General features: G+C 42.1%; 1 protein-coding gene across 1 annotated transcript in view; it reads right to left on the bottom strand.

Annotated features, from left to right (window-relative positions):
* Positions 1-19,487: 19,487 nt before the first annotated feature.
* The window catches only part of LOC308280321 (trifunctional purine biosynthetic protein adenosine-3-like), a gene marked incomplete at its 3' end in the record, with an annotated part of 33,317 nt that continues 26,080 nt past the window's right edge, over positions 19,488-26,724 (bottom strand). The window contains exons 6-9 of the mRNA XM_080720583.1: positions 26,598-26,666; positions 25,520-25,645; positions 23,298-23,385; positions 19,488-19,525 (exon numbers count right to left, since the gene is read on the bottom strand). Of these exons, the coding sequence (XP_080576709.1) occupies positions 19,488-19,525; positions 23,298-23,385; positions 25,520-25,645; positions 26,598-26,666 (321 nt within the window). The remainder of the gene's footprint in view (positions 19,526-23,297; positions 23,386-25,519; positions 25,646-26,597; positions 26,667-26,724) is intronic.

Here is a 26,724-nt window from a genome sequence, read left to right as displayed (position 1 = left end):
ACCTTGTGTGCGTATCTATCAACCGGAGGGAACTACATTATTACTTGTATATTATGCTTGTCTATTTTCAAATAGTCAAATTATAAAATGTGGTTAAGTGATTAAAGTGCCCCTTGTTTTTTGGGGGACCCCATAGAACCCCCTGAAGGACCCCTAGGGTCCCTGTTTAAAGGCCGTTTGGTTCCCTTACTGCTCCTAACATTAAAATATAAGGTGCTTCCCTTCTTGCTCCAAGTGTTCTCTATTTGTAAATAAAGAAGTAGCCGGGGACCCAGTCCCTCAAAATTGGAGAGGACCTGTGATTTTCTGCTGCACTTTTTATTTCTGTTTTATCTATTAGTTTGGTCATTAAGGTCCACAGAATGAGAGGCCTGAATCATGAAAACACCCCAGTTTGACCCCTCACATGCTACTTAAAGCAGATTTTTTCATTGTTTAAATATTTTTCTGTTCCTGTGTAGTGGAGTCAATGGGGCAGTGAATATACAAATGGCCATACAAGTTTTTCGCGATGTTTCCAGCAGAGCAGGCCTGTCATTCTGTGGACCTTAATGACCAAAACGAATAAATAAAACAGAAATAAAAAGTGCGGCAAAACATCACAGGTTAAACCCTATTCCTTGAGCTTTTGGGCTTGTGGGTCCCCGACTAAAGTGTTTTACTCCAGCTTTGAGGGCGCTGAAGAGCAGTTGCGCTCATTTAGGAAAACAAGGAAATGCACACACACACACACACACACACACACACACACACACACACACACACACACACACACACACACACACACACACACACACACACACACACACACACACACACACACACACGTGCTACAGATGGTTTTAATTATCTTGTGTTGCGGGCAAGGGGAGGAATTCATGCATGCTAAACTGGGGCGCTTCTCTCTCCTTTGGAATTCCCCTGCTCTGTGAGGCAGACTGAGCAGCACACAGCCTGCTCTACACTGGACCAAACCGTGTTTTACCCATCACCACTGATTACCAGTGTTGTCGTTTCAAAACTTAACACGTCCTGTCATTGGCAAGACAGTAGATTTTCAGTGGATTTACAGAACAATGAGCTTGTAAATCAGCTATTTTTGCTATTTTTATGACCTTCTCTGACTTCGAAGTTTAAATCTACCTATGAAGGTGCATTCTGCTTTTCAATGAGAATGGAGTGGTTTCTTTACCTTTGCAGCTTTCTGCAAAAATACACTCCATTCTCCTTAAAAAAAATCCTTTTTGAAAGGCAAAACACAGAAAGAAACCTGTGGGAAAAATGCATTTGTAAGACATTTTCATTAAAAGAGCAGTAAACACTGAAGAGATTAAAGTCTGTTCTTTACTTGAGTATTTTCCCATTTTCAATCATTTTACTTATACTCCACCTCTGGCTGCTGTTCACTCTCTCCAGGACAGAGCTCAGGAAAACAGTAGCGGAGGGAGGGAGAGGTTCACAAAGGAGCTATAATAACAGTAACTTTACCTGTGACAGAAGCGCTGTAACAGTCGGTCCATAACATGTAGAGATAAATCACCATCCATGACTTCAGAGTCCACAGAGTGACTTGGAAGGAACAATGTGAGACAGAGCGACCCGCCATCTTCTCCATTGTTCAATGGTTCAAGAGACTGTTGTGTAGAGCTATTTAACAAACAGAATAAACTTTAAAAAACATTTCCTGATAGGAAGGTGAATTCACATCAAGTTTAAATCAAAGAGACAGTTCTTTGTTTTTACCTTCATCTGCAGAGGAGACGCTGAAAGAAGAGACGTTGTTTCTTCTCCTCCGTGGATGAGGAGAATCTGAGGGAGTTTTCTCTTACTCATACTCTACATAAAGATCTGTGACGCCTTTCTGGTCTACCCTGAATCTAAGTGTCATGTAATGTTACATCAGCTTGTTGAGACAATCGTCTTTAAAGTTTTATGAATTATTGTCAAAAGCACAACATACCTATAGACTGCAATATCGATGTTCCACATGTATAAAATGATTCATGTGAGGCACATGCACGCACGCGCGCGCACACACACACACACACACACACACGCGTACACACACGTTAACGGTTACATGTCATTACTGTCCTGTTATTGTTTTGTGTGTGTGCGTGCGTGCGTGCGTAATCACCAATCAATCAATAATAGACTGCTGACGAACAACGAAACACACACTCACTCGATGTCGGAGTGAAGTGGAGATTTGTTCCACTTGGGGAGGGGAGAGAGAGAGAGAGAGAGAGAGAGCGAATATAGAGCATCGCAGTTGAAGCCCCACCCCGTCCTCACTCTGGTGTCGGAAGCGTTTTCCGCATTCATTTCTTCCATAGACATTTCATGAAGTATTATTAAAGCGTTTTTAAGCCTTGGACAAAGCCACCTCGGCTGGAGAGGAATCATGTCAATATTCACATTTTTTTGAATGCAAAGATTAATTAGAAAGCTGAAAAAAAGGGCAGGGTACAAGACTGTGTACATCATTATTTTAAAAATTGCGGAAACTACACTCCCAGAATGCATTGCGAATGACACTTGTTTCCTGAAATATAGCGCTTAAAGTTATACCATGTAACTTTTTTTATAAAACAAATCTAAAAAATTGTCCTAACTGTTAAATCGCTCCGTTATTTTCAGCTTCTAAATCCTTCTCTTTATATGTTTTCTATGATCCTTGCCGGGGTCCGGATTTCGCGGAAAAATGACGTCATCTGCATCATCCGTATACGTTGTGTATACGTTGGCCAATCACATTGCGGATCATACACACATGATACACTACCGGCCAATTACAGTGCATCTTGCGTCTCTTCAAGAAATAGCTTGCTTCAACAGCTTTGTTTACGCTGGTCTAGAAGTCTAGCAGAGGGACACGAGAGATCTTTATGGATGCGTCTCGGCGAGGCGAGGCGGACGCGGTGGTCTGAAGGCCCGGACAGCGGGGAAAAACGGCCGAAAAAAGCAGACGTGACCGCGGTTTGCTGTACTGCTACAGACCACTAGTTGAGCAACTTACACAGTATAGCTTTAAATCACGCTCAGTTTAGTTATCAAGGCCAGCATATGGCCTGACATGTAGTGATTTTCATCTCTGTGGACGCTCTTATCGTCATCCTTAACATAGTGCATCATATTTGTAAAAGAAAGACGATCGCTCACAGAGTTCTGCTGAAGTGCAATAATCCGCCGGGAAGACAGGGGGCAGTAGCTACTTCCGCGGTAACCGCAAGATATGTGAAAGAAGAAGAAGCTAGACCAATCACAGATGTCCATTTCACGGGATGTACATGTTTAGCAGTATGGGAAATGCAGTTCTTCTCTATGCGATCTTGATTAAAACGTGTTTTTACTAAAACTAGAGTGATTGCATACATACTCTGGGGTTCTACAGGAGCATATAGAACCATTTTATAAGTGTACATTGAATTGCTACGGCTGGCTGATAATGAAAAACCCTATGGTGAAAATGAATGGAAAATGGACTTCCTGTTAGGCCAGCGCTGTCACTCCAGCGCCCCCCAGGGGTTTCCCTAAACTTTGTTCATTCCTGTGTTCTCCTGCGTTCTCCCCCACCTGTTTCCACTGACTTTGATTAGAGACTGGACTCTGCTTTCTTAATGGACCCTCTGCGTTTCCACCGTTGCTCGTTCATTCGTTTTCCCTGGCTCCTGAACAATCCACCTGTACCTGCCTTTCTCTCTCTCCGTTCGGGTTCTGTGTCGCTACGTTTTTGCCCTGTGAGGCTACTTTGCTTTTTCCGTTTACCGTTCTATCCTGTGAGTTCTATTCCAGTGAGTTTTCTGTTTAACCACGTTCCCCTGAGGGAGAGTTGTATCTCGTTTTTGTTTGTGTGACTAAAGTAAAGTTTACATTCTACTTCTACCAGTGCCTTGTCCTGCCTACTTGATTCCGCTCAGTTCAGGGGTTTCCTAACACTTCCGACCCCTCACTGCGATGCTCTATATGTCCCATCTCTGAGCTCTTCCATGAGGAAGTGTGTATTTCACGTAGGCTGTACAGCAACATGTCTAAAACTGTAGTAAAAATATTAAAATAATATAATTTTGATACTCACCAAAACAAAAAGAAAATGTTATGATGTTGATGTTGTTCTCTGCGGTGGGAAGCCTGTCAGAACTCCACCTTTTGTGTAAAATAAACTATTTGTCCAGAGAATAAATGATCTGCTCCAGACTGAGATTATGTGTGCCCCACATAAAGTGCCGTTGACCAGACCTATAGGTGGCGCAGTTTAGTCAATCAAAGATTCTCCGTCTGGTGGACTATTTTATTTTCTGTCTAAAAAAGTTGATTTTACACAAAAGGTGGAGTTCTGAGAGGCTGCCCACTACAGATAGTAGTCTTTCAACATCATAAAGCCGTCTTTGTTTCAATGAGTAGCGAAATGATATTCTTTCTTTTTACTACAGTTTAGACATAGCGCAGTACAGTCTATGTACTGCACGTGAAATACAGAGAGCAAGAGAGCATTATGAGAACTCATTGAGACAGCCCTGCTGCGCTGCCAAAACATCTAATGGAACAACATGTTAAACACTTCCATATGGAGGACAAACTAAACTATGCATCACAAAACAGACCGCAGAGCACTTTGGTATGAAAAACACTCCCCAGAAATGTGGGCCAGTTACAGCACCAACAGGATGTTTGCAAAACACTTTCTTTGATAGTAGGCTACTCCTACAGATCTTCTTCGTCCAAATATCACACAAATCTATATTGTCTGTAAAGTGATTAAACTAAATGGTCCAAGAAGGGACCACCACCCTGAATAAGACACAACCAGGGACCATGACTAAGACCCAACAAGGAGACCACTCTTGTGTTGGGTGGGGATATGGGATAAGATGAGGGTTTGTAGCAACCTTTTGGTAACACAAACACTATTCATGCCATGCATAGTAGAATGCATAGTTATAACTAAAATATTCTTTATAAGACTGTTTCTCAACCAATTGACCATGGACACATGTTAACACACACGCTCTCTCTCACACACACACACACACACACACACACACACACACACACACACACACACACACACACACACACACACACACACACACACACACACACACACACACACACACACACACACACACACACACACACACACACACACACACACACACTTCCTTCCCTAATGACACACATCCTCTTCCATTTCCTGTTCCACTCAAAGTGTCCTCAAGTGACTCCACAGAGACCACAACAGAGCAAAAAGCAAGAGCCTGGAAACTCATTTTGACAGCTTATTTGTTGAAAACTTGTACATTTTTAGCAGTAAATATGCCCTGCTGCTGGTATAAAATGTTGTTATCACAATGTGCATTCAGTCATCTCTCCGGGGGAGTAGAGTACAGTAGAGTACAGTAGAGTACAGTAGAGTACAGTAGAGGCGCTGTGTGACGTCATCATCAATATTAGCCAAACATAAAGCCTGATTTAGCTTGTTTTTGTGTGTCATAACAGCTTCAAGTAAGTTTTGATTCCAATACTTTTGTACTTTTACTCAAGTACAATTTCAATTCCGGTATTTCACTTGTGAGTACTTTTTCCTCCACTGTGCATGTGATGAGCACACACAGAGAGAGAGAGAGAGAGAGAGAGAGAGAGAGAGAGAGAGAGAGAGAGAGAGAGAGAGAGAGAGAGAGAGAGAGAGAGAGAGAGAGCGAGCACGAGAGCATTTAGTGGTCATTGTTCATTGGTACAGAGACATAGTTGAGGGGGATGGGCGGGACATTTACATGTTGTGTAGGCTACGTATACAGCCCAATGTGTTCAGGTGCAGGCAAGGTAATAAATACAAACATTTACATGTTGTTAATGTGTTCAGGTGCAGGCAAGGTAATAAATACAAACATGTACATGTTGTGTAGGCTACATACAGCCCAATGTGATCAGGTGCAGGCAAGGTAATAAATACAAACATTTACATGTTGTGTAGGCTACATACAGCCCAATGTGTTCAGGTGCAGGCAAGGTAATAAATACAAACATGTACATGTTGTGTAGCCTACATACAGCCCAATGTGATCAGGTGCAGGCAAGGTAATAAATACAAACATTTACATGTTGTGTAGGCTACATACAGCCCAATGTGTTCAGGTGCAGGCAAAGTAATAAATACAAACATTTACATGTTGTGTAGGCTACATACAGCCCAATGTGTTCAGGTGCAGGCAAGGTAATAAATACAAACATTTACATGTTGTGTAGGCTACATACAGCCCAATGTGTTCAGGTGCAGGCAAAGTAATAAATACAAACATTTACATGTTGTGTAGGCTACATACAGCCCAATGTGTTCAGGTGCAGGCAAAGTAATAAATACAAACATTTACATGTTGTGTAGGCTACATACAGCCCAATGTGTTCAGGTGCAGGCAAGGTAATAAATACAAACATTTACATGTTGTGTAGGCTACATACAGCCCAATGTGTTCAGGTGCAGGCAAGGTAATACATACAAACATTTACATGTTGTGCAGGCTACATACAGCCCAATGTGTTCAGGTGCAGGCAAAGTAATAAATACAAACATTTACATGTTGTGTAGGCTACATACAGCCCAATGTGTTCAGGTGCAGGCAAAGTAATAAATACAAACATTTACATGTTGTGTAGGCTACATACAGCCCAATGTGTTCAGGTGCAGGCAAGGTAATAAATACAAACATTTACATGTTGTGTAGGCTACATACAGCCCAATGTGTTCAGGTGCAGGCAAGGTAATAAATACAAACATTTACATGTTGTGTAGGCTACATACAGCCCAATGTGTTCAGGTGCAGGCAAGGTAATAAATACAAACATTTACATGTTGTGTAGGCTACACACAGCCCAATGTGCTCAGGTGCAGGCAAGGTAATAAATACAAACATGTACATGTTGTGTAGGCTACACACAGCCCAATGTGTTCAGGTGCAGGCAAAGTAATAAATACAAACATTTACATGTTGTGTAGGCTACACACAGTCCAATGTGTTCAGGTGCAGGCAAAGTAATAAATACAAACATTTACATGTTGTGTAGGCTACACACAGCCCAATGTGTTCAGGTGCAGGCAAAGTAATAAATACAAACATTTACATGTTGTGTAGGCTACATACAGCCCAATGTGTTCAGGTGCAGGCAAGGTAATAAATACAAACATTTACATGTTGTTTAGGCTACATACAGCCCAATGTGATCAGGTGCAGGCAAGGTAATAAATACAAACATTTACAAATACTGTACAGTTGGACACATGTTGAAACCATGTAGAATCAGGGTGAACTCCTGACACAGGAACCATGGAGGTCTTGTTGGCCCTGTGGTCCAAAAGGACTCACCACCAGCTCCACAGTGACTCCTACAGGTCATCACATGCACCTGCACCTGCACCACAGATTGCTGCAGCAGCCTCCAACTAGCCTGGGTGAGTGTTCTTCTTGCATGTAGATTTAGTCGGAGACCTTAAGGATATCTCGCGCTAATCAGTCTAAAAGCGCGAAATTTTGCACAGATGTAGCTCAGGGTATGCTCTAATGATTTAGCTAGGGTGCCCGAGTCGGCGACCTTCGGGGTCGCCACAGCGGCCAAATCAAGTTGGGCTCCCATCGACTTTCAATACAGGAGGAAAATACCCAGAAAAACACTTTTTTTCTGGGTATTTAAGTAGGATGTGAGGGGTCTAGCTAGGGGTTTGTCATGATGCTGAATCCACTGCAAGCATTTGTTTTGCACAAAAAACATTCCTTGGGCTAGAAATGGCCTCAGAGAACGATGCATATATGGGTGAGCATTCATGTTAGTCGGAGGCCTTAGGTTTTTTTTTCTCGTGCTAATCAGTCTAAAAGTGCCAAATTTTGCACCGATGTAGCCCAGGGCATGCTCTAATGATTTAGCTAGGGCGCCCGAGTCGGCGACCTTCGGGGTCCCATAAAACGATGGTTTAGTGATGAAAAGTGATGAGTCATCACTTTTCAGAGTTTTGTAGGTGTTTTCTGGAGCTGTGGCGACCCCGAAGGTCGCCGACTAGGGCGCCCTAGCTAAATCATTAGAGCATGCCCTGGGCTACATCTATGCAAAATTTGGTGCTTTTAGACTGATTAGCACAAGAAAAAAAACCCTAAGGCCTCCGACTAACATGAATGCTCACCCATATATGCATCATTTTCTGAGGCCATTTCTAGCCCAAGGAATGTTTTTTGTGCAAAACAAATGCTTGCAATGGATTCAGCATCATGACAAACCCCTAGTTAGACCCCTCACATCCTACTTAAATACCCAGAAAAAAAGTGTTTTTCTGGGTATTTTCCTCCTGTATTGAAAGTCGATGGGAGCCCAACTTGATTTGGCCGCTGTGGCGACCCCGAATGTCGCAGACTCGGGCGCCCTAGCTAAATCATTAGAGCATACCCTGGGCTACATCTGTACAAAATTTGGCGCTTTTAGACTAATTAGCACGACATTACCATGTCATCTCCCTAACGTCTCCGACTAATTATAGTTTGTAGCCTACAAACTCCTGAGGTGAGTGGTCTCCTTGCATGGAGTTTGTAGCCTACAAACTAAAATCAAACCCATCAGTTCAAAGGGAAGCAGTGCATTTGAGCAGCTTTACTGTGTGTGTGTCAGAGTGACAATGTAACCAAATGGACCCTTACAGGTCTGTAACTCTTGAAAGTGTACAAATGGAACCAAATGGACCCACAAAGGTTCCATTTGTACACTCTCAGAGTTATGGTTGCTCTTTGGAATTAAAACAAGGTTGAGAACCACTTGTTATCAGACGTGAAGTCCACAGAACCAGCTCTGAAACTGTTGGATCTGGTTCAGGATCCCAACCCTAGTCCTTGAACAAGGCACTGATGAGCAGGCTGGTGTCTTGCTAGCTCTGGACCAGAGCGTTAGAGACCTCAAAACGCTTTTCCTGGTGTTTTGCCCCATGTCGTTTTGTCATAGTTTCTGTGAGGTTAAGGTTAGGTTTAGGCATAGTGTTAGTGAGGTTAAGGTTAGGTTTAGGCATAGTGTTAGTGAGGTTAAGGTTTAGGCATAGTTGAGGTTAGGATTAAGGTTAGGTTTAGGCATAGTTTCTGTGAGGTTAAGGTTTAGGTTTAGGCATAGTTTCTGTGAGGTTAAGGTTTAGGTTTAGGCATATTTTCTGTGAGGTTAAGGTTAAGGTTAGGTTTAGGCATAGTGTTAGTGAGGTTAAGGTTAGGTTTAGGCATAGTGTTAGTGAGGTTAAGGTTTAGGCATAGTTGAGGTTAGGATTAAGGTTAGGTTTAGGCATAGTTTCTGTGAGGTTAAGGTTTAGGTTTAGGCATAGTTTCTGTGAGGTTAAAATTTAGGTTTAGGCATAGTTTCTGTGAGGTTAAGGTTAGGTTTAGGCATAGTGTTAGTGAGGTTATGGTTTGGGTTTAGGCATAGTTTCTGTGAGGTAAGGATTAAGGTTTGGGTTTAGGCATAGTTTCTGTGAAGTTAGGATTAAGGTTAGGTTTAGGCATAGTGTTAGTGAGGTTAAGGTTAGGTTTAGGCATAGTGTTAGTGAGGTTAAGGTTAGGTTTAGGCATAGTGTTAGTGAGGTTAAGGTTAGGTTTAGGCATAGGCATAGTGTTAGTGAGGTTAAGGTTAGGTTTAGGCATAGTGTTAGTGAGGTTAAGGTTAGGTTTAGGCATAGTGTTAGTGAGGTTAAGGTTTAGGTTTAGGCATAGTTTCTGTGGGGTTAAGGTTAGGCAACATACTGTATGCTCCTCATCAAACTGTTAGTATTTAGATATCCAGTTGTTATCAGAGCTGTGAATGGGCCTCTCTCAGACACATGCCTTCCTCCAGGCTTTTCACTGCACAATCATTCCCTGTTCCACAATTTAGGCCTTTTTACAATACAGCCCAGTGAGCCCACACACAATAAAAGCTACTTCACAATCATTGAGATGGTCATAACATGCACATGACATGTAGCCTCCTATAAGAGAGGGAGCAGACTGAAATAACTGTACCAGCTTAAACCCATTTAGGCCTAGAATTATTTAATGCTATACCTATTGAAAAATATCAGCTCTACAAGCTCACAGTGCTTGTATGTCAGTTTTTTTGTTTTTTTTAGCAAACATTTGTGACTCAAATGTTTGCTTCTGGGCGGTCCCTGGAACAACATATTTTGAGATAGGGGTCCGGGGCCAAATACCTGTCATTTTGGGGGTCCTTGACGTGAAAAGGTTTGAAAACCACTGATTTTAGAAGAAGGATTTAGAAGACATTTATCCACGAGTTTCCAACATCCCATACAGGGGTCTTCAACGTTTTCAGGCCGGGGACCCCCAAACTGATGGGGAGATGGAGCAGGGACCCCCTACCACCTCGTAGGGTGGGGGGGTCGGGGCTACGACATATTTTTTTATTTTAAACATGTACAAGTTACAGCGAGCAGGGTGGGCCGTACCACTACCATTTCTAAACATACACTTATTAACTGAGAACCAATGTCAATAATATCAACAATCTGTCAATTGCATAGTAATCATGCATTCAAGCTATTCAAAATGGATAGAATCATGATTTATTTTTTAACATAAATGTGAAAAAAAAAAAAAAATAAACATTTTTTGAAATCTTTTTTTTTTTTTTTTTTTAAACAATAATTTCGCGGACCCCCTGCAGTACCTCCGCGGACCCCCTAGGGGTCGTGGACCCCCTGTTGAAGACCCCATAGTGCATTGCGCAGACGCTTTACCGAGCTTCCGGCGCTGCAGCCGAGTGTGATTACAAGCTCACAACAGGCTGCATCTGCGACGCGACGTGAGCTTGTATGTCTGCTGTTAAACCGGAAGTGTGGTCCAAATAATCTCCAGTCGCCTCCAGCAAACTCCCGCGGAAAGAGGTGGATAGAAACGCATCAAAAATGTTCACGATTTACAAGCTCGCAGCTTTTGTACATCTGCTATGTTTTAATAATTAAAGCATACAATGGTGGTTAAAGTGGTTCAAATCTAAATTGACACAGATTGTGTTGTTGTGACGGTGGCATGGGGGGAAAGAAACACCCTTTCATGGGAAGAAGCCTTGGGAAGAACGAGGGAAAACTGTCTTGACTGTGTCGGGGAGAAAGATCAACTTGAGAGAAAATGGGGTGGAATTCACTACAGGTTTTTATAATGTCATGTTTACAGTAACCTGCTGGAGATATTCTCCTATGCTGCCTACAGTATGAGAAGACTGGATAACAGTCATAGACCATTTAGACCACTTTTGTTTGGCACTGCATTGTTAAGTTGTGCTTTAAATATTGCTATTATTTGTATTGTGACCTGACACTTAAGAGCGTTGACACTTTATGTATATTCTTCCTCTATTGTGCCTTGCTCTTTTTGACTGTACACAACAGTACTTTTTCTATTTTTCATACTTCTCTGTAACTTTGTTATCCATGTGCTGCCTCTGGGTGACTGATTTCCCCTTGGGATAATAAAGGTATCTATCTATAGAATGAATTCATTCTGCTTGGGATAATAAAGGTATCTATCTATAGAATGAATTCATTCTGCTTGGGATAATAAAGGTATCTATCTATAGAATGAATTCATTCTGCTTGGGATAATAAAGGTATCTATCTATAGAATGAATTCATTCTGCTTGGGATAATAAAGGTATCTATCTATAGAATGAATTCATTCTGCTTGGGATAATAAAGGTATCTATCTATAGAATGAATTCATTCTGCTTGCCGACTGCCAGCTGTAAAATGAACATGTGTGTAATCTGTAATCTGTGTAAAACAATGTCATGGGAGTGTTGCATGGGAGCCCCCTTCTGTCTCCTTTGTGCAACTGCACTCACACCGGACTGTCTTTTCCTGGTGTTTTGCCACATGTCAATGTGGGGTTACGGTTAGGCAAGGTTTCTGTGAGGTTAAGGTTAGGTTTAGGCATAGTGTTTGTAGGTAATGTTAGGTTTAGGCATGGTATTAGTGAGGTTAAGGTTTGGGTTTAGGCATAGTATTAGTGAGGTTAAGGTTAGGCAACATACTGTATGCTTCTCATAAAACTGTTAGTATTTAGAGGACATCCAGTTGTTATCAGAGCTGTGAATGGGCCTCTCTCAGACTTTACTTACTTTACTTTATTTGTTTATTTAGACGGGACAATGCATATTAATGAACACTACATGAATGCAATGTAAATAAGCCGGAATTAGCAAGAATGCTAAATTTCATCCGTAGTCCCCACATGAAGACAAAACAATACATACCAACAAACAGTAACCCTACATTAGGAGAGGGCGCCTAAGAACATACATACAAATACTATTTTTCCTGAACCAAGAAAAAAACAACAAAACAACACATTACTAACAGTACCCTACATTAAAAAAGGATAGTTAAAAATATACGTACATGGCATGAGCTGTACTCTTAGAACTATACATGGTCACAGGTTTGATTGTCAACTAACCATTTTTTTAGATTGAACTTGAAGGATGGAAATGACAAACAGTCTCTTATTGTTAGAGGTAGGTCATTCCAGATTGAACATGCCTGCACTGAAAGGGTGTTTTTTCCAAAAGCGGTTACCCGGTACGGTACTTCGCAATCCCCTCTAGTGATTGCTCTAGTATTGAGTCCTCTATCAGGCTTCCTTTTTATGAATTCCTTTAGGGGAGGTGGGCATAGACCATTTAGTGTCTTATATATGATACTGACCTGTTTAAAAACCTTAAAATTAGCGAAACTCAAAAAACGGTACCTCTGAAGAATATTACAATGGTGATATGAGTGGGGTTTCCTATCGAATACCTTAAGCGCACTCTTATATAGCTGTTCAATGGGTTTGAGAGTCGTTATACCTGCGCAAGACCAGTTTGTGAAACAGTACTCAATGTGTGATAGGATCATGCATTGGAGATACGATTTAGCAGCACTAACTGCCAAAAAAGGTGTGATTTGTTTAAAGTTCTGAAGGTTGAACTTGATTGTGTTTGTAACCTTTTTTACATGTTTTTTAAAGGTTAGGGTTGAGTCTAACATGACCCCGAGGTACTTGAACTCTGACACAAGTTCAAGTTCCTCTCCACCCAGAAACACATTTGATGATTCCATCACAACTGGTCTTTTGGAAAAAGCCATGCAGACCGTCTTTTTTGCATTCAGGAGCAGGCATGAGTCTGTAAGCCAGTCCTGAACGCTGGTCAGAACAGAAGTTAAAACCGTTGACACCTCTGCATAGCTCTTTCCATGAGTCAGTATAACAGCATCATCTGCGTACATCTGAATATGTGCATCTTTACATACATCAGGTAGATCGTTTATAAACAGAGAAAACAGAATTGGTCCTACTATTGATCCCTGGGGGACACCAACCGAGCAAGTGTGATAAGGAGACTTGATGCCATTTATACTAACACACTGTTCTCTATTTGATAGGTATGATGTAAACCATTTGATGGCCTCTGGGGACAAGTTGAAATGTGTTAGTTTGGACAAGAGGACCTGATGGCTGACAGAGTCAAATGCTTTCTTGAAATCCAAAAATACTGCCATTGCGCATGGGGCTTTGTTCAAAGCACACTTTAACTTTTCAATGAATAAGCAATTTGCTGACTCAGTGGAGTGGAAGGCTCGAAACCCAAACTGCATAGGATGCAGAGGGGTGTAGCCTTTGTCTAGATGTTTAACAATAGACTTTACAATCCACTTTTCAGCCACTTTTGATATAACAGGTAAGATGCTTATGGGTCTATAGTTTGATATGTCCGTTTTTGAGCCAGATTTGAATATAGGTGTTATAACAGCAGCTTTCCACTGAGTTGGGACAGTGCATTTTCTTATGGACAGATTTACCAGATGTGTGATTGGTGCCACCAGAGAGTCAATATTTGTTTTAAGAAAGTTTGTGTCAAGCCCATGTGCATCTTTAGCTTTGGATGCTTTTAGTGATCTGACAATGTTTGTCACCTCGTTTTCTGTGACTTCCTCCAAATTAAAAATGGGGAGATCATTTTGAACAGGGCGTGGAACAAACTTAGAGGGTCTGAACAATTGTGTGATTTCATACACAGAGTTTAGAAAAAACAGCATTAGGTTGCTAGCAAGCGTGTGGGGATCTTTCACCAGGACATTATCTATTTTAAGTTCTAAGTTGTTATTATCCTGCTTATAGTATTTCCCTGTCAGTTTATTTATGTATTCCCAAACTTTTTTCCCATTTCCTCTGGCACTCTCTATGATGGAGATATAAAATCCAGCTTTAGCCTTCCTTAAGAAATTTGTGACTTTGTTTCTAGCATGTGTGAATAGCTGTCTGTCCGTTGTCAGGCCAGATTTTAATGCCTTTTTAAGCAGTAAATCTCTGGTTTTCATTTGATCTCTGCATTTTTTATCGACCCAAGGTAGAGTAATTTTCCTCCCTTTCCTCTGGTTACCACCTCTGGTGAAAGATTCCATTACTCTGCCAATTTTGGAAAGAAGGATATTACATCCGGTCTCAACATCATCACATGAGTGTAAATCATCCCACTCAAGCCCTTGTAGGGCGACCTCAAGGCTATGTTGCAGATGTTTTGGGATTGTTTTGACTATAGGCTGGGACTGAGCTTTGCTGAACGCCTGTTTTGAGAGTTTTCTGGAAAAGAATATGATGTTGTGATCAGAGAGACCTGTCACGAAGTTAAATGTTTTAGCGATTCTTTCCACTTTATTTGAAAACAGTAAATCTATCTTGGTTGCTGAGTGACTGGTTATTCTTGTAGGTTGCTCTATTAATTGGGTCAAATTATAGTGGTCTGTTACTAGTTTAAGATTTTTTCTTATTTTTTTATCGTCCCAGTTAACATTTGTATCACCAATTAGTATTACTTCTTGATTAAAATCACACGCCGTGAGGATGGTCTTTAGCTGGTCGTATACTTCTACTTTAGCTGATGGCTGACGGTATAAGCAAATTAGAGTGAACTTCATCTCTGTGGATAGTGTAATTTCTACACCTACACATTCGGCCTGGATCTCAGTGGGCCATACAATTTGCTTACATTGTAAGGTGTTCTTGATATAAAGCAAGGCCCCCCCACCCTTCCCAGTTACTCTGTCCCTTCTGAACACCTTGTAACCAGGCATGCTCACTAAGGCATCTGGGGATGACCGCTTTAACCATGTTTCCGTCAGTCCTAAACAGTCAATGTTAGAGTTTACAAGCAGATTTTCTAGTTCACTGTGCTTATTTACCATACTTTGGATGTTTAGATGGCCACAGAACAAACCTTTGGGTTTACATAAGGGGTCCCACACAGTTTTAGCTTGGTTTAGTGTTTTAAAAAATTTACATTTTCTGTGTTTTTTAAAAACTGGGTTTCTGTATTTTACCTTAGCCATAGGTGGCTTTGGGGGTTGCAGGTGAGGGGGGGACCGTGTTGTGTCATTGTCCAGAGCTGGATTATTCTTGCTGGTGGCCACCGGCCTAGCTCCGGTGCAGAGACTTCTAGACACGGTGGCCACCCCAGCTGATGATGAAGATGATGATGATGTCCCAGATGACGGCCCAGCTCCTTTAATGAGACTTCTAGGCACGACGGCCACAGCCTCGGGAGCCTGCGATGTCCTTGGGCCTCTGTCCCGCTTCCTGGGGCCTCTAGGCACGGCGGCCACAGCCCCAGGTGTTGGTGGTATAGCGGGACACTTAGGCCTTCTACAACACACACGCGCACGCACGCACGCACGCACGCACGCACACGCACACGCACACGCACACGCACACACACACACACACACACACACACACACACACACACACACACACACACACACACACACACACACATTCTGCAACAAATAGAGCTATATAAGCTTGTAGATCAGTTTTTGGTGCAGAGATTTGATCTATAGAGGGCGTGCGCATGCATAAAGTGAATGGCAACTCGAGTACGTGGCAAAGTGAGTTTAACATAGTTTAATGTTGTTTAATGCAATCAGACAGGACTTTTCTGTTTGAATGTATGGGCTGTCAAGGCCAGAAAGTAGTATTTTGCCACTCAGTAGGCGTTCCTGCATAACTTCCTGGTATGATGATGTCACGTGCTTACCCTCTATTATAGTCCTGAAGGATCAGCTATATAGGGTGTTTCTAAGTTACTTTGAGGCAGCGTTGGCTACATTTCTTGGGGACATTGATCCAACTATTCAATTCAATTAGATTCCAGTTCAAAGTTTTATAGTGCAGTGGAATCATTTTATATTTAGAGCAGAGAGACAGATACCCCACGTTATCACCCCACCCTGGGCAACATCTGTGTGTCATTGTTGTGACCGTGGCATGGGGGGGGGGGGGGGGAATACCCTTCAAGGGAAGGATCCTCAGGAAGACAGAGGGGAAACTGTCTGCCTTGACTGTGTCAGAGAGGAAGATCAAATTGAGAGAAACGTTTTTTTTTTTTCTTTTTTTTTTTCCGTTCATATATATAATGTCATGTTTACAGTAACCTGCTGGAGATATTCTCCTACCCTGCCTACAGTATGAGAAGACTGGATAACAGTCCAAGACCATTTAGACCACTTTTGTTTGGCACTCCATTGTTACAGTAAGTTGTGCTTAAAATATTGCTATTTGTGTTGTGACTAGGGCTGGGACTTTAACTGATTAATTGCGATTAATTAATTACAGAAAATTAACACGATTAAAAAAATAACACATTTTAATCGCACTTAGTTTTTGCACCACATAACCTTCAGTTTCGGGCATACTGATCATAGCGATGCACCAACCAAGAAGAGACAACAAACGCAAAGGGAGGAGTAGCCGATCAGAGCACTTTGCTTGGCCCAGTGGATGCCCAGTGGACACTGCCTTGACTGTCGGGGAGAAAGATCAACTTGAGAGAAAATGGGGGGAATTCACTACAGGTTTTTATAATGTCATGTTTACAGTAACCAGCTGGAGATATTCTCCTATGCTGCCTACGGTATGAGACCATTTAGATCAGGGGTCTTCAACAGGGGGTCCGGGATACCTAGGGGGTCCTCAGAGTTACTACAGGGGGTCCTCCAAATCTTTGCCTTTTCTATATGAACCACTTGAACCCTAGCGTCCATATTCTGAGAACTGTAGCCAGAAATAGCATATCTACAAGCTCACAACACAAAACATTATTTTATAATTTGGCTATTCAAAAATGGCAGATCTACAAGCTCATAGCACGGCACAAGCTTGTAGATCTGCTATATTTTGAAAAAATGTTTCTTCTTTGAATATATAGAGTATCATCATTATTTTAAAGCCAACATTTGGAACTCAAAATCTTTGCTTCTGGGGGTCCCTGGAACAAAATATCTTGAGATGGGGGTGCATTATTACATGTAATTGTGGGGGTCCTTCTTTGACATGAAAAAGGTTTGAGCACCACTAACTAGGATCGCCCTCTGTCTAACTGGGTTAATAGCGCCCCCATCTGGGTGTCTGCGACACAACACCTGGAGAAGGCATTCAGGCTTGGGTTTGGAAGGACAGAAGACAAGGTCAAAGTTCAAAATGACGATTACGAATTACAAAGACAGGCCAACAAGTAACAACGGTGTAGTGCAGGGGTCTTCAACAGGGGGTCAGGGGGTATTAGTCTTAGTCTTTTGAATAAAATGCCATTTAGTTTTTGTCATAATTTAGTCACCTGAAAATATTAGTCTTGCGTGGCCAGACTGTTGTCTAATGCGATTTGCAAATGCTCCCGGCTTACAGTCTGGGGCACGGAAATAGAAACGATGAGTGCGAGTTAGAGCAGATGTGACGCAACCTCTCCCTTGGTGCAGTAGCAATAACAAGTCCTACTGGAAGCTTTATGTCTCCTTTCAACATTTTTGGGGAGTTATTTCGTCTTTCTCTGGTGTTGTTGGTGTTACTTCAATGATGTTTTGAAATGTTTTCTTAAACTATACACCCCGAACAAGAATAGGCCGATCTAATCTGTCTGCGAGTGTGCTTCTGTTATGTTTCCAGTGGGACTACAGTTCAGTGCAGCAGTGGCTACTTCCGATACTCGCCGTTCGGGAGCAGCCGTTCCAGACTCTATATAGCATTCGGAGATTGTGGAATAGTTGTCTGGCTACGCGAGACTAACTAAATATCATAAGATTTTAGGTGACTAAATCTACAGTTGATTTAGTTAACTGAAATGTACCGTATTTTGGCAGGCCTTGATGGCATCGTAATGACTGATTTTACACTTGGTTGTGTGCTGAAAATAGCAGATCTACAAGCTCACAACGCATCGCGGTGTGAGCTTGTAGATCTGCCATTTTCAGCATGCAACACCTGAGAGTAACCAAACATAAAATTACTCTCTTCTCCACTAGTCCCCCCCTAACGTTTTAGTCTAGTTTTTATTTTGTTGAGGAAATTGTGAATATATTTAGTCATAGTTTTAGTCATCACAGCTTAGTTTTTATTTAGTTTTCGTCAGTGAAAAAAACGTAGTCGACAAACATTTTTAGTCGACGAAATCAACAAAGTCTGGGGCAAAGGAGTATCCGGCATGAGAAGCTATAAAATGGATAAAAAAAAAAAAAGTTATATACATAAAAATCATTAAAGCATACACAGCTTGCTGCTTACGGAAGCTGACATTTCTGTTCACAAAACTGTATTTTAAAATATCATAAAAATATTTTAAAATACAGTTTTGTGAACAGAAATGTCAGCTTCCGTTACTCGCCGTTCAGGAGCTGTAGTTCTAGACCAGTGGTTCTCAACCTGTGGGTCGGGACCCCCAGGCCAGGGGGTCCCCAAATTATTTTGGGGGGGTCCCCAAATGATTAACTTAATGTGCAACATTGTTTTCTCACTCAACAGTAAACAAACCAACATAAAGTTTAAGTGTATAGAGGGTATCTGCACATTTCTAAAGTGACAATTTAAGGACTTTTTAATAGCTCTAAAATGACAAATTAAACATTGGCCACATTGTCAAATATTAGAGACAGAAATTGTGAAAATAGCCGATCTACTTGCTCACAACGCCTCGCAACGCGAGGCGTTGTGAGCATGTAGATCTGCTATTTTCACAATAGAACCGTGTTATACAAAATGTAATGCCTCAACTCTTAGTGCTCGTCAGGGTGGGGGTGGGGGGGGTCCCCAGTTAAAATATGATTATTTTGGGGGGTCGCGGACTGAAAAGGTGAGAACCAGTGTTCTAGACTAGCGTTTGCAGATTGTGGAATAGTTGCTAGCGGCTCCGCTAGACCAGTACTCAACTCACCCTCTGCAGCAGTGTCTCCAAGCCCGGGTGCTCCAACGTCAGCGGCCGCTCGCGGCTCCGCTGCTCCTCCCACATCTGCTTGGTGGTCTCCCAGAGCCGCGTCAGACACATGCTGAGGTCACCTGGTGGGATGAAGGGGGCTGCACCGTGCTGTAGTTCCCCCGGTGGGCTGAAGGGGGCGCCGTTGTGCTGCAGGGAGGCCAGCAGGTCCAACACCTCCGTGGGAGAGGAGCAGTCCCTCAGCCGGACAGAGAAGAGCAGCCTGTCTGCAAGCAGTCTGGAAGCATCAGAACATGAGATGATATTATCACTCTTTCTTAACCAACTGAACCCCCGGCATCCCTATAGAGCAGGGGTCTTCAAAGTTCTCAGGCCAAGGACCCCTTAGTCGAGAGAGAGATCAAGCAGGGTGTCACTCCTTCCAGAATGATGAGGCAGTATGTTCGGTTTACAGATGTTTATTAAAACACTGTCAAACTGGTGAACACAAAAACAAACAATAAGGATATGTACACAAACACCAAAATAACCATAAACATAACAGAAAAGGAAAATGCATTGAAATCATATGTACCTCTCTGGCTGCATGTGCTCTGAAAGGAATTCAATATCCGGTATGCATAGAAAATAATTAAATACAAAAAATAGAAAACAAAATAACAAAATAAGTAGCCGCAGCCACACTCCCACCAAATCACCTGTGATTTCAAAGCGTTACAATAAACAAAAGAAACAAACAAAAATCTGTTTGACTATGACAAGATTCTGCTTCCAGTAATACAAAAATCTTTTGACTTTCCCTTGGTCATTCAATAGACACTCATTGAGACTTAACCCGTCCGCAAGGGCTAAAATTTGTGCGTGAAACACTAAAAAGTTTGGTTACAGTTTAGAAAAGACAAGGGGAGAGCTAAATGCAATAGGCTATGCAGCACGGCCACGGTTACATGCTCGGGAGGGAACACTTCGTCAATGTGGAGGCACTATAGAGAAACGAAGCCATGTCGTCATTTGTGCGTAATGACGCCCTCTAGGGGGTTCATGCTGGTATTGTTTTGTATTCAAATCGCCATTGGGAAATTTGCGATTGCCGCATATAAGGACTGTGTTAAAAAAATGAACACACCATGTGCGCGTTTCTGTCAGCGGGGGGGTTCTGCATAGTTTATGATATTCATTCATATCTGATATAGCCTGTTGTCAGAGAAAATGTAATCAACGCTGTCCTAAATGTTGGAAACTACAGAGAGACACTCGTGTCTGGGACAGACTGTCGCTGAGAGCATGTCCGCGCACATGGTGTGTTTATATTTTTAACACAGTTCTTATATGCGGTGATCGCAAATTCCTCAATGGCGATTTGAATACAAAACAATACCAGCATGAACCCCGTAGAGGGCGACATTTCACGCCATTTCACGGAAGTGACATCACACTTCGCTGCTGAATAGGCCTATGCTATATTTTTTTTTTTTGCACGACATTGTTTCGCGTATAAAATAGGGCTTTAGTAGTTGTATATATCCCGACTAAAAACAGGCTTCTGGATCATTCGCCTAATTGAAAAAGAAGTAATCGCTAAGAACAGTGGTGCTTTGGTATTTTCTTTTCTGGGTCGAACGGTCATTTATTGACGTCACGTGCACGCGCCTCTAGAGGCTATTTAGAAAGAACAGATGTCAGCAGATCTAATGGTGGAATTTGCATTGTTACTTAAGATTGTATTTTCTAGCTTCATTTAATTCAATTAGAAAATACAGCGCTGCAGTAGAGAAACAAAGTTTGAACGAATCTCAAACACCACAGTAATTGAGCCATGTATGAGGACGCACATAGGGCTGTCACGATTAGGACTTTCTGGAGACGATTAATCGTCATACAAAATAATCGCGATTGACGAATGTATCGTCTTTTTTTTCTCCTTCATTTTATGCTACTATGATAGTAGGCTATGAGCTTTACTCATACTGTACACCTTGATGAAGAAGAGCAATGCTTTTTGAACATCAGTTCAGTGGTGTAAAGTAACTATTAACTCATACAGTGCCAGGCGACTTTTAGAGCAACTTTCTCACTATGGGCTTCCCTGCCAAGCGACTTTGGGCGACTTTTACTTTAAAAAAAAAAAAAAAAAATGTTTTTTTCTATCTTTTTGGACCCCATTAAATCTAGTAAACATGATTTCAATCGCGATTTTGCATGTTCCACCCCCATACAACCCCATCTTTATACAGGGCAGCCATCTTTGTTTACATAACATGTAAAACATAATGGCTATTATCTCAAGAATGCCTGAACGGATTTCCAATCTTTTTTTTTTGTTTGAAAGCTGTGAACAGCCTGCACAAACATGGTGCATGATCTGTGCATGGGTGTGCATGATCTGTGCACTACAAATTACATGGAAGTCTATGAAGAGGGCTGGCACTAATGCCACTCGAGGGCATTTTTAATTGGCAGTAAGTGAGTTAAGAACATTTACGTGCAAACTTTAGCCCTACAAGCTCACAACGCGTCGCGATGCGTTGTGAAAATAGCCGATCTACAAGCCCACAACAACGCGGCACGATGCGTTGTGAAAATAGGAATATAACAAAAGGAATATAGTCCCGGGATATGTATGGTACATGTGTCTGTACTTCCGAGCTTGGATCGGTTGAAACAAACTTTTTAAGCATGTTTAGTTAGCCAGCCAGCCAGCCTGCGTGACTGCATTGCGTGCCGTGCTGCTGTTGACTCTTGACTGACTGAGGAGTCGAGGACGAGCATTGAGGGTTCTGCGTTCACGGGGACGTTCAACAAGGAGGAGGAGGCGCATTCAAGAATGCAAGTGTTGACGTGAGGACAAGGTTTAAGAATGATTTTATTGTCAAAACCCACTCATTTTTAATTAAATTGGATAATTGACGATAAATATGAAAGATAATCGCGAATAGACGATTATGTATTAACTCATACCTCGCGATCCCCGTAGAGACCGTAGATTTCCCGCTGTACCGCGCTGCCATGCCCGTAGAGCCCGTAAAGTTTAATTAGCTTTAATCATTATGAAAGGATTAAAAGTATTAGCGCAGATTTTCGCTGATTCTGGCTCTTTAGGCCCGCCCCCCTAACTGTATCTGGTCATTTCCGGTCTGGACCGGATCCAGCTTTCCGTATCCAGTCTGAGCCTGTGCCATAGTCCCGCCTCCATTGGTTTACTGTGTAACAGAAGTGTAAGCTACTCGGCGATGGAACGCTCGTTTTTCAATCGGATTTTTGCGTTTGGAAACTTTGATCCAGTCTCTACACGCCTGGATTATGATCCCCGCACATATCGTGCGTTTTGTGCGCGAACGTGTCCACGTGTTACCATAGCGCACAGTTGGCTTTTTTCAATGCTTTTTCATGTAAACACTGGCTGATAAGCAGAGATACAGCGTGGCAACGGATATGTCTTTTTCAATGGGGTTTTTTGGATTCGAAAGCTTGTCACCGAGTCTACACGTCTACTAGATGAGTCGCGCACAGATTGTGCACGATGCGTGCGCGTGCCCACGTTAAAAGGTAAGGACAATTTGGCAGCTGCTTACTACAGCTATGTTTAAAATGGCAGAGAAATTGTTAATCGTGACTGCCCTAGACGCACATGCAGTCACTGCTGGAAACCTACAGTAGGTGTCAAAGTATCCATATGAATAGTGGGCAATTGTGCTTGTGAATCTAGGGGGGATGCGCTGCACACCACTCACTGGTAAACCTGGTAAACTTGTTGCGCAAACAGACATTTGCTTAGATAGGCTATATGGCACGTCACTCGAATCTATGGGACGCGTTCACACGCGCAGGCACTGTTCGGTGCCGTTCCTGCGCGTGCATGCGGGAAAATGATTGGCCGGACGCTGTGATGGTACGTCCAGCCTTCAAAGCACTACTGGCCAATAAGATAATTGATAGTTGCAGCCCTACCCCCTCTCAGTGTCAACAAAACACAGGACAAGCAGAGAAAAGGTCAGACGTCTGAGCTCAGTCGTAAATCCAGAGGAGGCTGTGGGGGAGTGAGATCTTACCCACATAAGGAACTCCCTCTGCCTTCATGCCGTCCACGGTCTTCTGGAGAACCGTCTCTGTTATCTGCTGTAGCAGCTCCTCGCTAACCTGGACAGAGAGGACAGAGAGATCATGGTCTAAACCAAGACAAGAACCAAGACACGTGTTTGACACATCTAGGCCTGTTACAGTTATTACATAATCGTCTAATCTTAATTATTTAAAGGAGTAGTTCACCTCCAAAATGACTTTTTTTCTATTGATTAGTCACCCCATGCAGACTTGAGTTCAATAATATTTTTTTTTCATATTTGTCGCATTCCTAAGACAAAACAATTGAATATAGTAAATTTACCCCCATTGATTCTGGATGGGGACCCAAATGCATGGCCCTGGATGGGGACCCAGCTAAGGCCCTGGAACTCAAGTCTCCGTGGCATGAGTAATCAATAGGAAAAAAGTCATTTTGGGGGTGAACTACTCCTTTAACATAATCACCTTTTTTTTTTGTCATAATTGTCATAATCGTTTCCATGTTGAAAAAACGTACATACATTTCTAAACTTTTATCGGAAATGGCAGATCTACAAGCTCACAGCGCGTCACGATGCGTTGTGAGCTTGTAGATCGGCTATTTCCAATGTTCTTTTTTAAGTATAAAGTTGTCAAATATGTCAGTCATTTCTTTGTACAGTATACTGCAGGGGTCCTCAATAGGCGGACCGCAAGCCCACAAAGCGTCGCCGATGCAACGCGCTGTGGGCTTGTAGATCAATGGTTTTCCTTCCCTCCGACGCAGCCTGCTCCCCCCTCCACACACTCACGTCGCTCAAGGCGCTCGCTGCCTGAGAAAAGTTGTTAAAACCTCTTGGAAACCATTGCTGCCACTGGATTAATAACATCAATACATCTCAAATAGAGATCTACTACTACCTTTTGCTGTTCAATTGGAGAGGACAACAGCAACACATTAACTGTTCTGCTGCCCTTGACAGTCCTCACCGTCATTGAAAGGGTTAACACCATGGCGCCGTTGACGGTGAGGACTGTCAATCTTACTGTATATACAGTAAAGTTATTATTACTTACTGTACGTCGATCCGCACCCGCCCGCATCGGTAATGTCCGCGATTTGTTTACAACGCACGTCGGGCGTGCACGCGAAGTGAACGTCCTCCATAGTAAATCCATTGAGAGGCCCATAAAGAGACTTAATTTACTCCAAAAGAGACATTTTGAGCCATTTTGAGCCAGGTCTAATGTAAACAATACACACGGCTGGGCGCAGCCATGTTTCTCTTCTGGGCTCACACTGTCATGTGACTAGATGACGTAATCGTTGCCGTCAAGTAATAATCCAAAAAAACAAAAACAACCCCCTTCCGGCCCTTCAAAATAATAGCGGCGGCCGACGGAGGAAACGGCGCGGCACCAAGGCACCTAGCAACCTTCAGATTAAAAGGCAGTAATTGTGTTAAAACCCACGATTTAAGGCTCCAACTGCTTGCAGAGAAATGGTCGCTATGGATGCGTGATCATGCGTCTTTGCAAACTATCCTAGGCTGTGTGACATAGGTTAACTATGACTCGTTGACCCTGATTTGACCGGGATTTGACATAGGCAATCAGCGCAGGCTGGCTTTGTGCAGAGAGTGTTAACTGAATTAATTATATGTAGCACAGTAATCCTCTCCCCCTCATGCTAAACTGACTTTAAGATCCACTTCATCCCAAACTTTATTTTCCATCCTGAATGAACAGCCTAATATTATTGCATTTAGGCTCTTTAGTTTCCAATAATTAAACTATAAGCCAGTGTTTTATTGCTACACAATAAATGGTAAATAATGTAGTCTACAACATGCATAAATAATTATCCATCCATCCATCTTCAACCGCTTATCCGGCATAGGGGTTGCAGGGGTAACAGTTCCAACTGAGATTTACAGAGTTCCTTAATAATAATAATTAAAATAAACAATACTAATGATTATAATAAACATATATATATATACAGTACATAGTGTATTAATGTATCCGCCTTATTTCGCCTTCAATTTCTTTTCCCCCGGACCCAGACCTGTTTCAAAATAAATATTTGTGGACCTTGAAGATTTGTATTTGAGGACCCCTGGTATACTGTATTTAGGCTATGTGTCATATCTGCCATGTGCAACTTCAAAGCCAAAAAGACAGAAATGTACTTGTCAACGACAAAAACACAATAAAACCCTTCGTGTACCTGAGGTGTGGGGCAGTAGGCCCCCATGCCACCGGTGTTTGGCCCCATGTCACCATCCAGCAGCCGCTTATGATCCTGGGCCGGGGGCATCGCAGACACTGTGTTGCCGTCACTGAAACACAGACACTACAGGCAGAAAGAGCATGGAATTAACTGCTTTTTGATGTGTCATTTTGGCTACAGCCAGCTTTATCTTAGACAGAAGTAAATTTAGCTCCATTTTAAATCCAGTGCATAATGATGGTGTTAACCCATTCTTCAGAGCAGGTTTAAAAAAAAAAGCTTTTTTTTAAAAAAACCTGCTCTGAAGAAGGCTTTACGCCGAAACGCGTTAGCGTTCAGAATAAATGGAACTCAATATCTGAGCTTGTCTTGTACTTTCACTTTGGTGTGCTGCTTTTTCCACTCATGTGGATCTTTGAATTCAGTTGTACCCAGAGCTAAGCACCCACTGCCCAAATCAGTGGCAGTAATCAGAGGAAGCGCACCTGTTTTCATCTCCTGATATACTTAAAGGGATATTCCACTTTCAACAGGGAAACACCTTATGGGCTTTTCTCCCCACACACACCCATTGTAACTTCAAACTCCATTTTAACCATGATAGATTCATTAAAAACACCCATTATTTTTCTGGTGACTCATACTACCCCCCTAATACGTGAGCAGGCCGTGTTTTTTTTTTTTTTTTTCAATAACTTTTTTCATTTATTTTTTATAATTATTTGGGAAAATGGAAACAATGAAATACAAAAAAATATTAAAAATAAATGAAAAAAGTTATCGAAAAAACACGACCTGCTCACGTATTAGGAGGGTAATATGAGTCACCAGAAGAATTATGGGTGTTTTTAATGAATCTATCATGGTTAAAATGAAGTTTGAAGTTACAATGGGTGTGTGTGGGGAGAGGCCCTGGGCCTGGAGGGCCTGGTAACATTTACATCAAATATCTAAATATTGAATAAGGCAAATTAAAAACTGTTCAGGGTGTTCATAAAAGCCAGATTAGATGATAAAATTACCAAAAGTTTTTTTTTTCAAACAAAGAAAGAATGCGGGAAAGGGTTTTACTCACTGACACTTCCTCTCCATCGAGAAGTTCCTCAACCACTACAGTCTCCCCTGCGGAACCAAACGCTTTGTCCTGCGACAAAATGCAAATGATATGAGACACGAATAATAGAGTAATCTCCCAAAAACAC

This window comes from Nannobrachium achirus, assembly GCF_963921795.1.
Source record: "Nannobrachium achirus genome assembly, chromosome: 24".
Lineage (NCBI taxonomy): Eukaryota > Metazoa > Chordata > Actinopteri > Myctophiformes > Myctophidae > Nannobrachium > Nannobrachium achirus.
The sequence above is the reverse complement of the archived record's forward strand: the minus strand, read 5'-3'. Positions and strand labels throughout refer to the sequence as shown.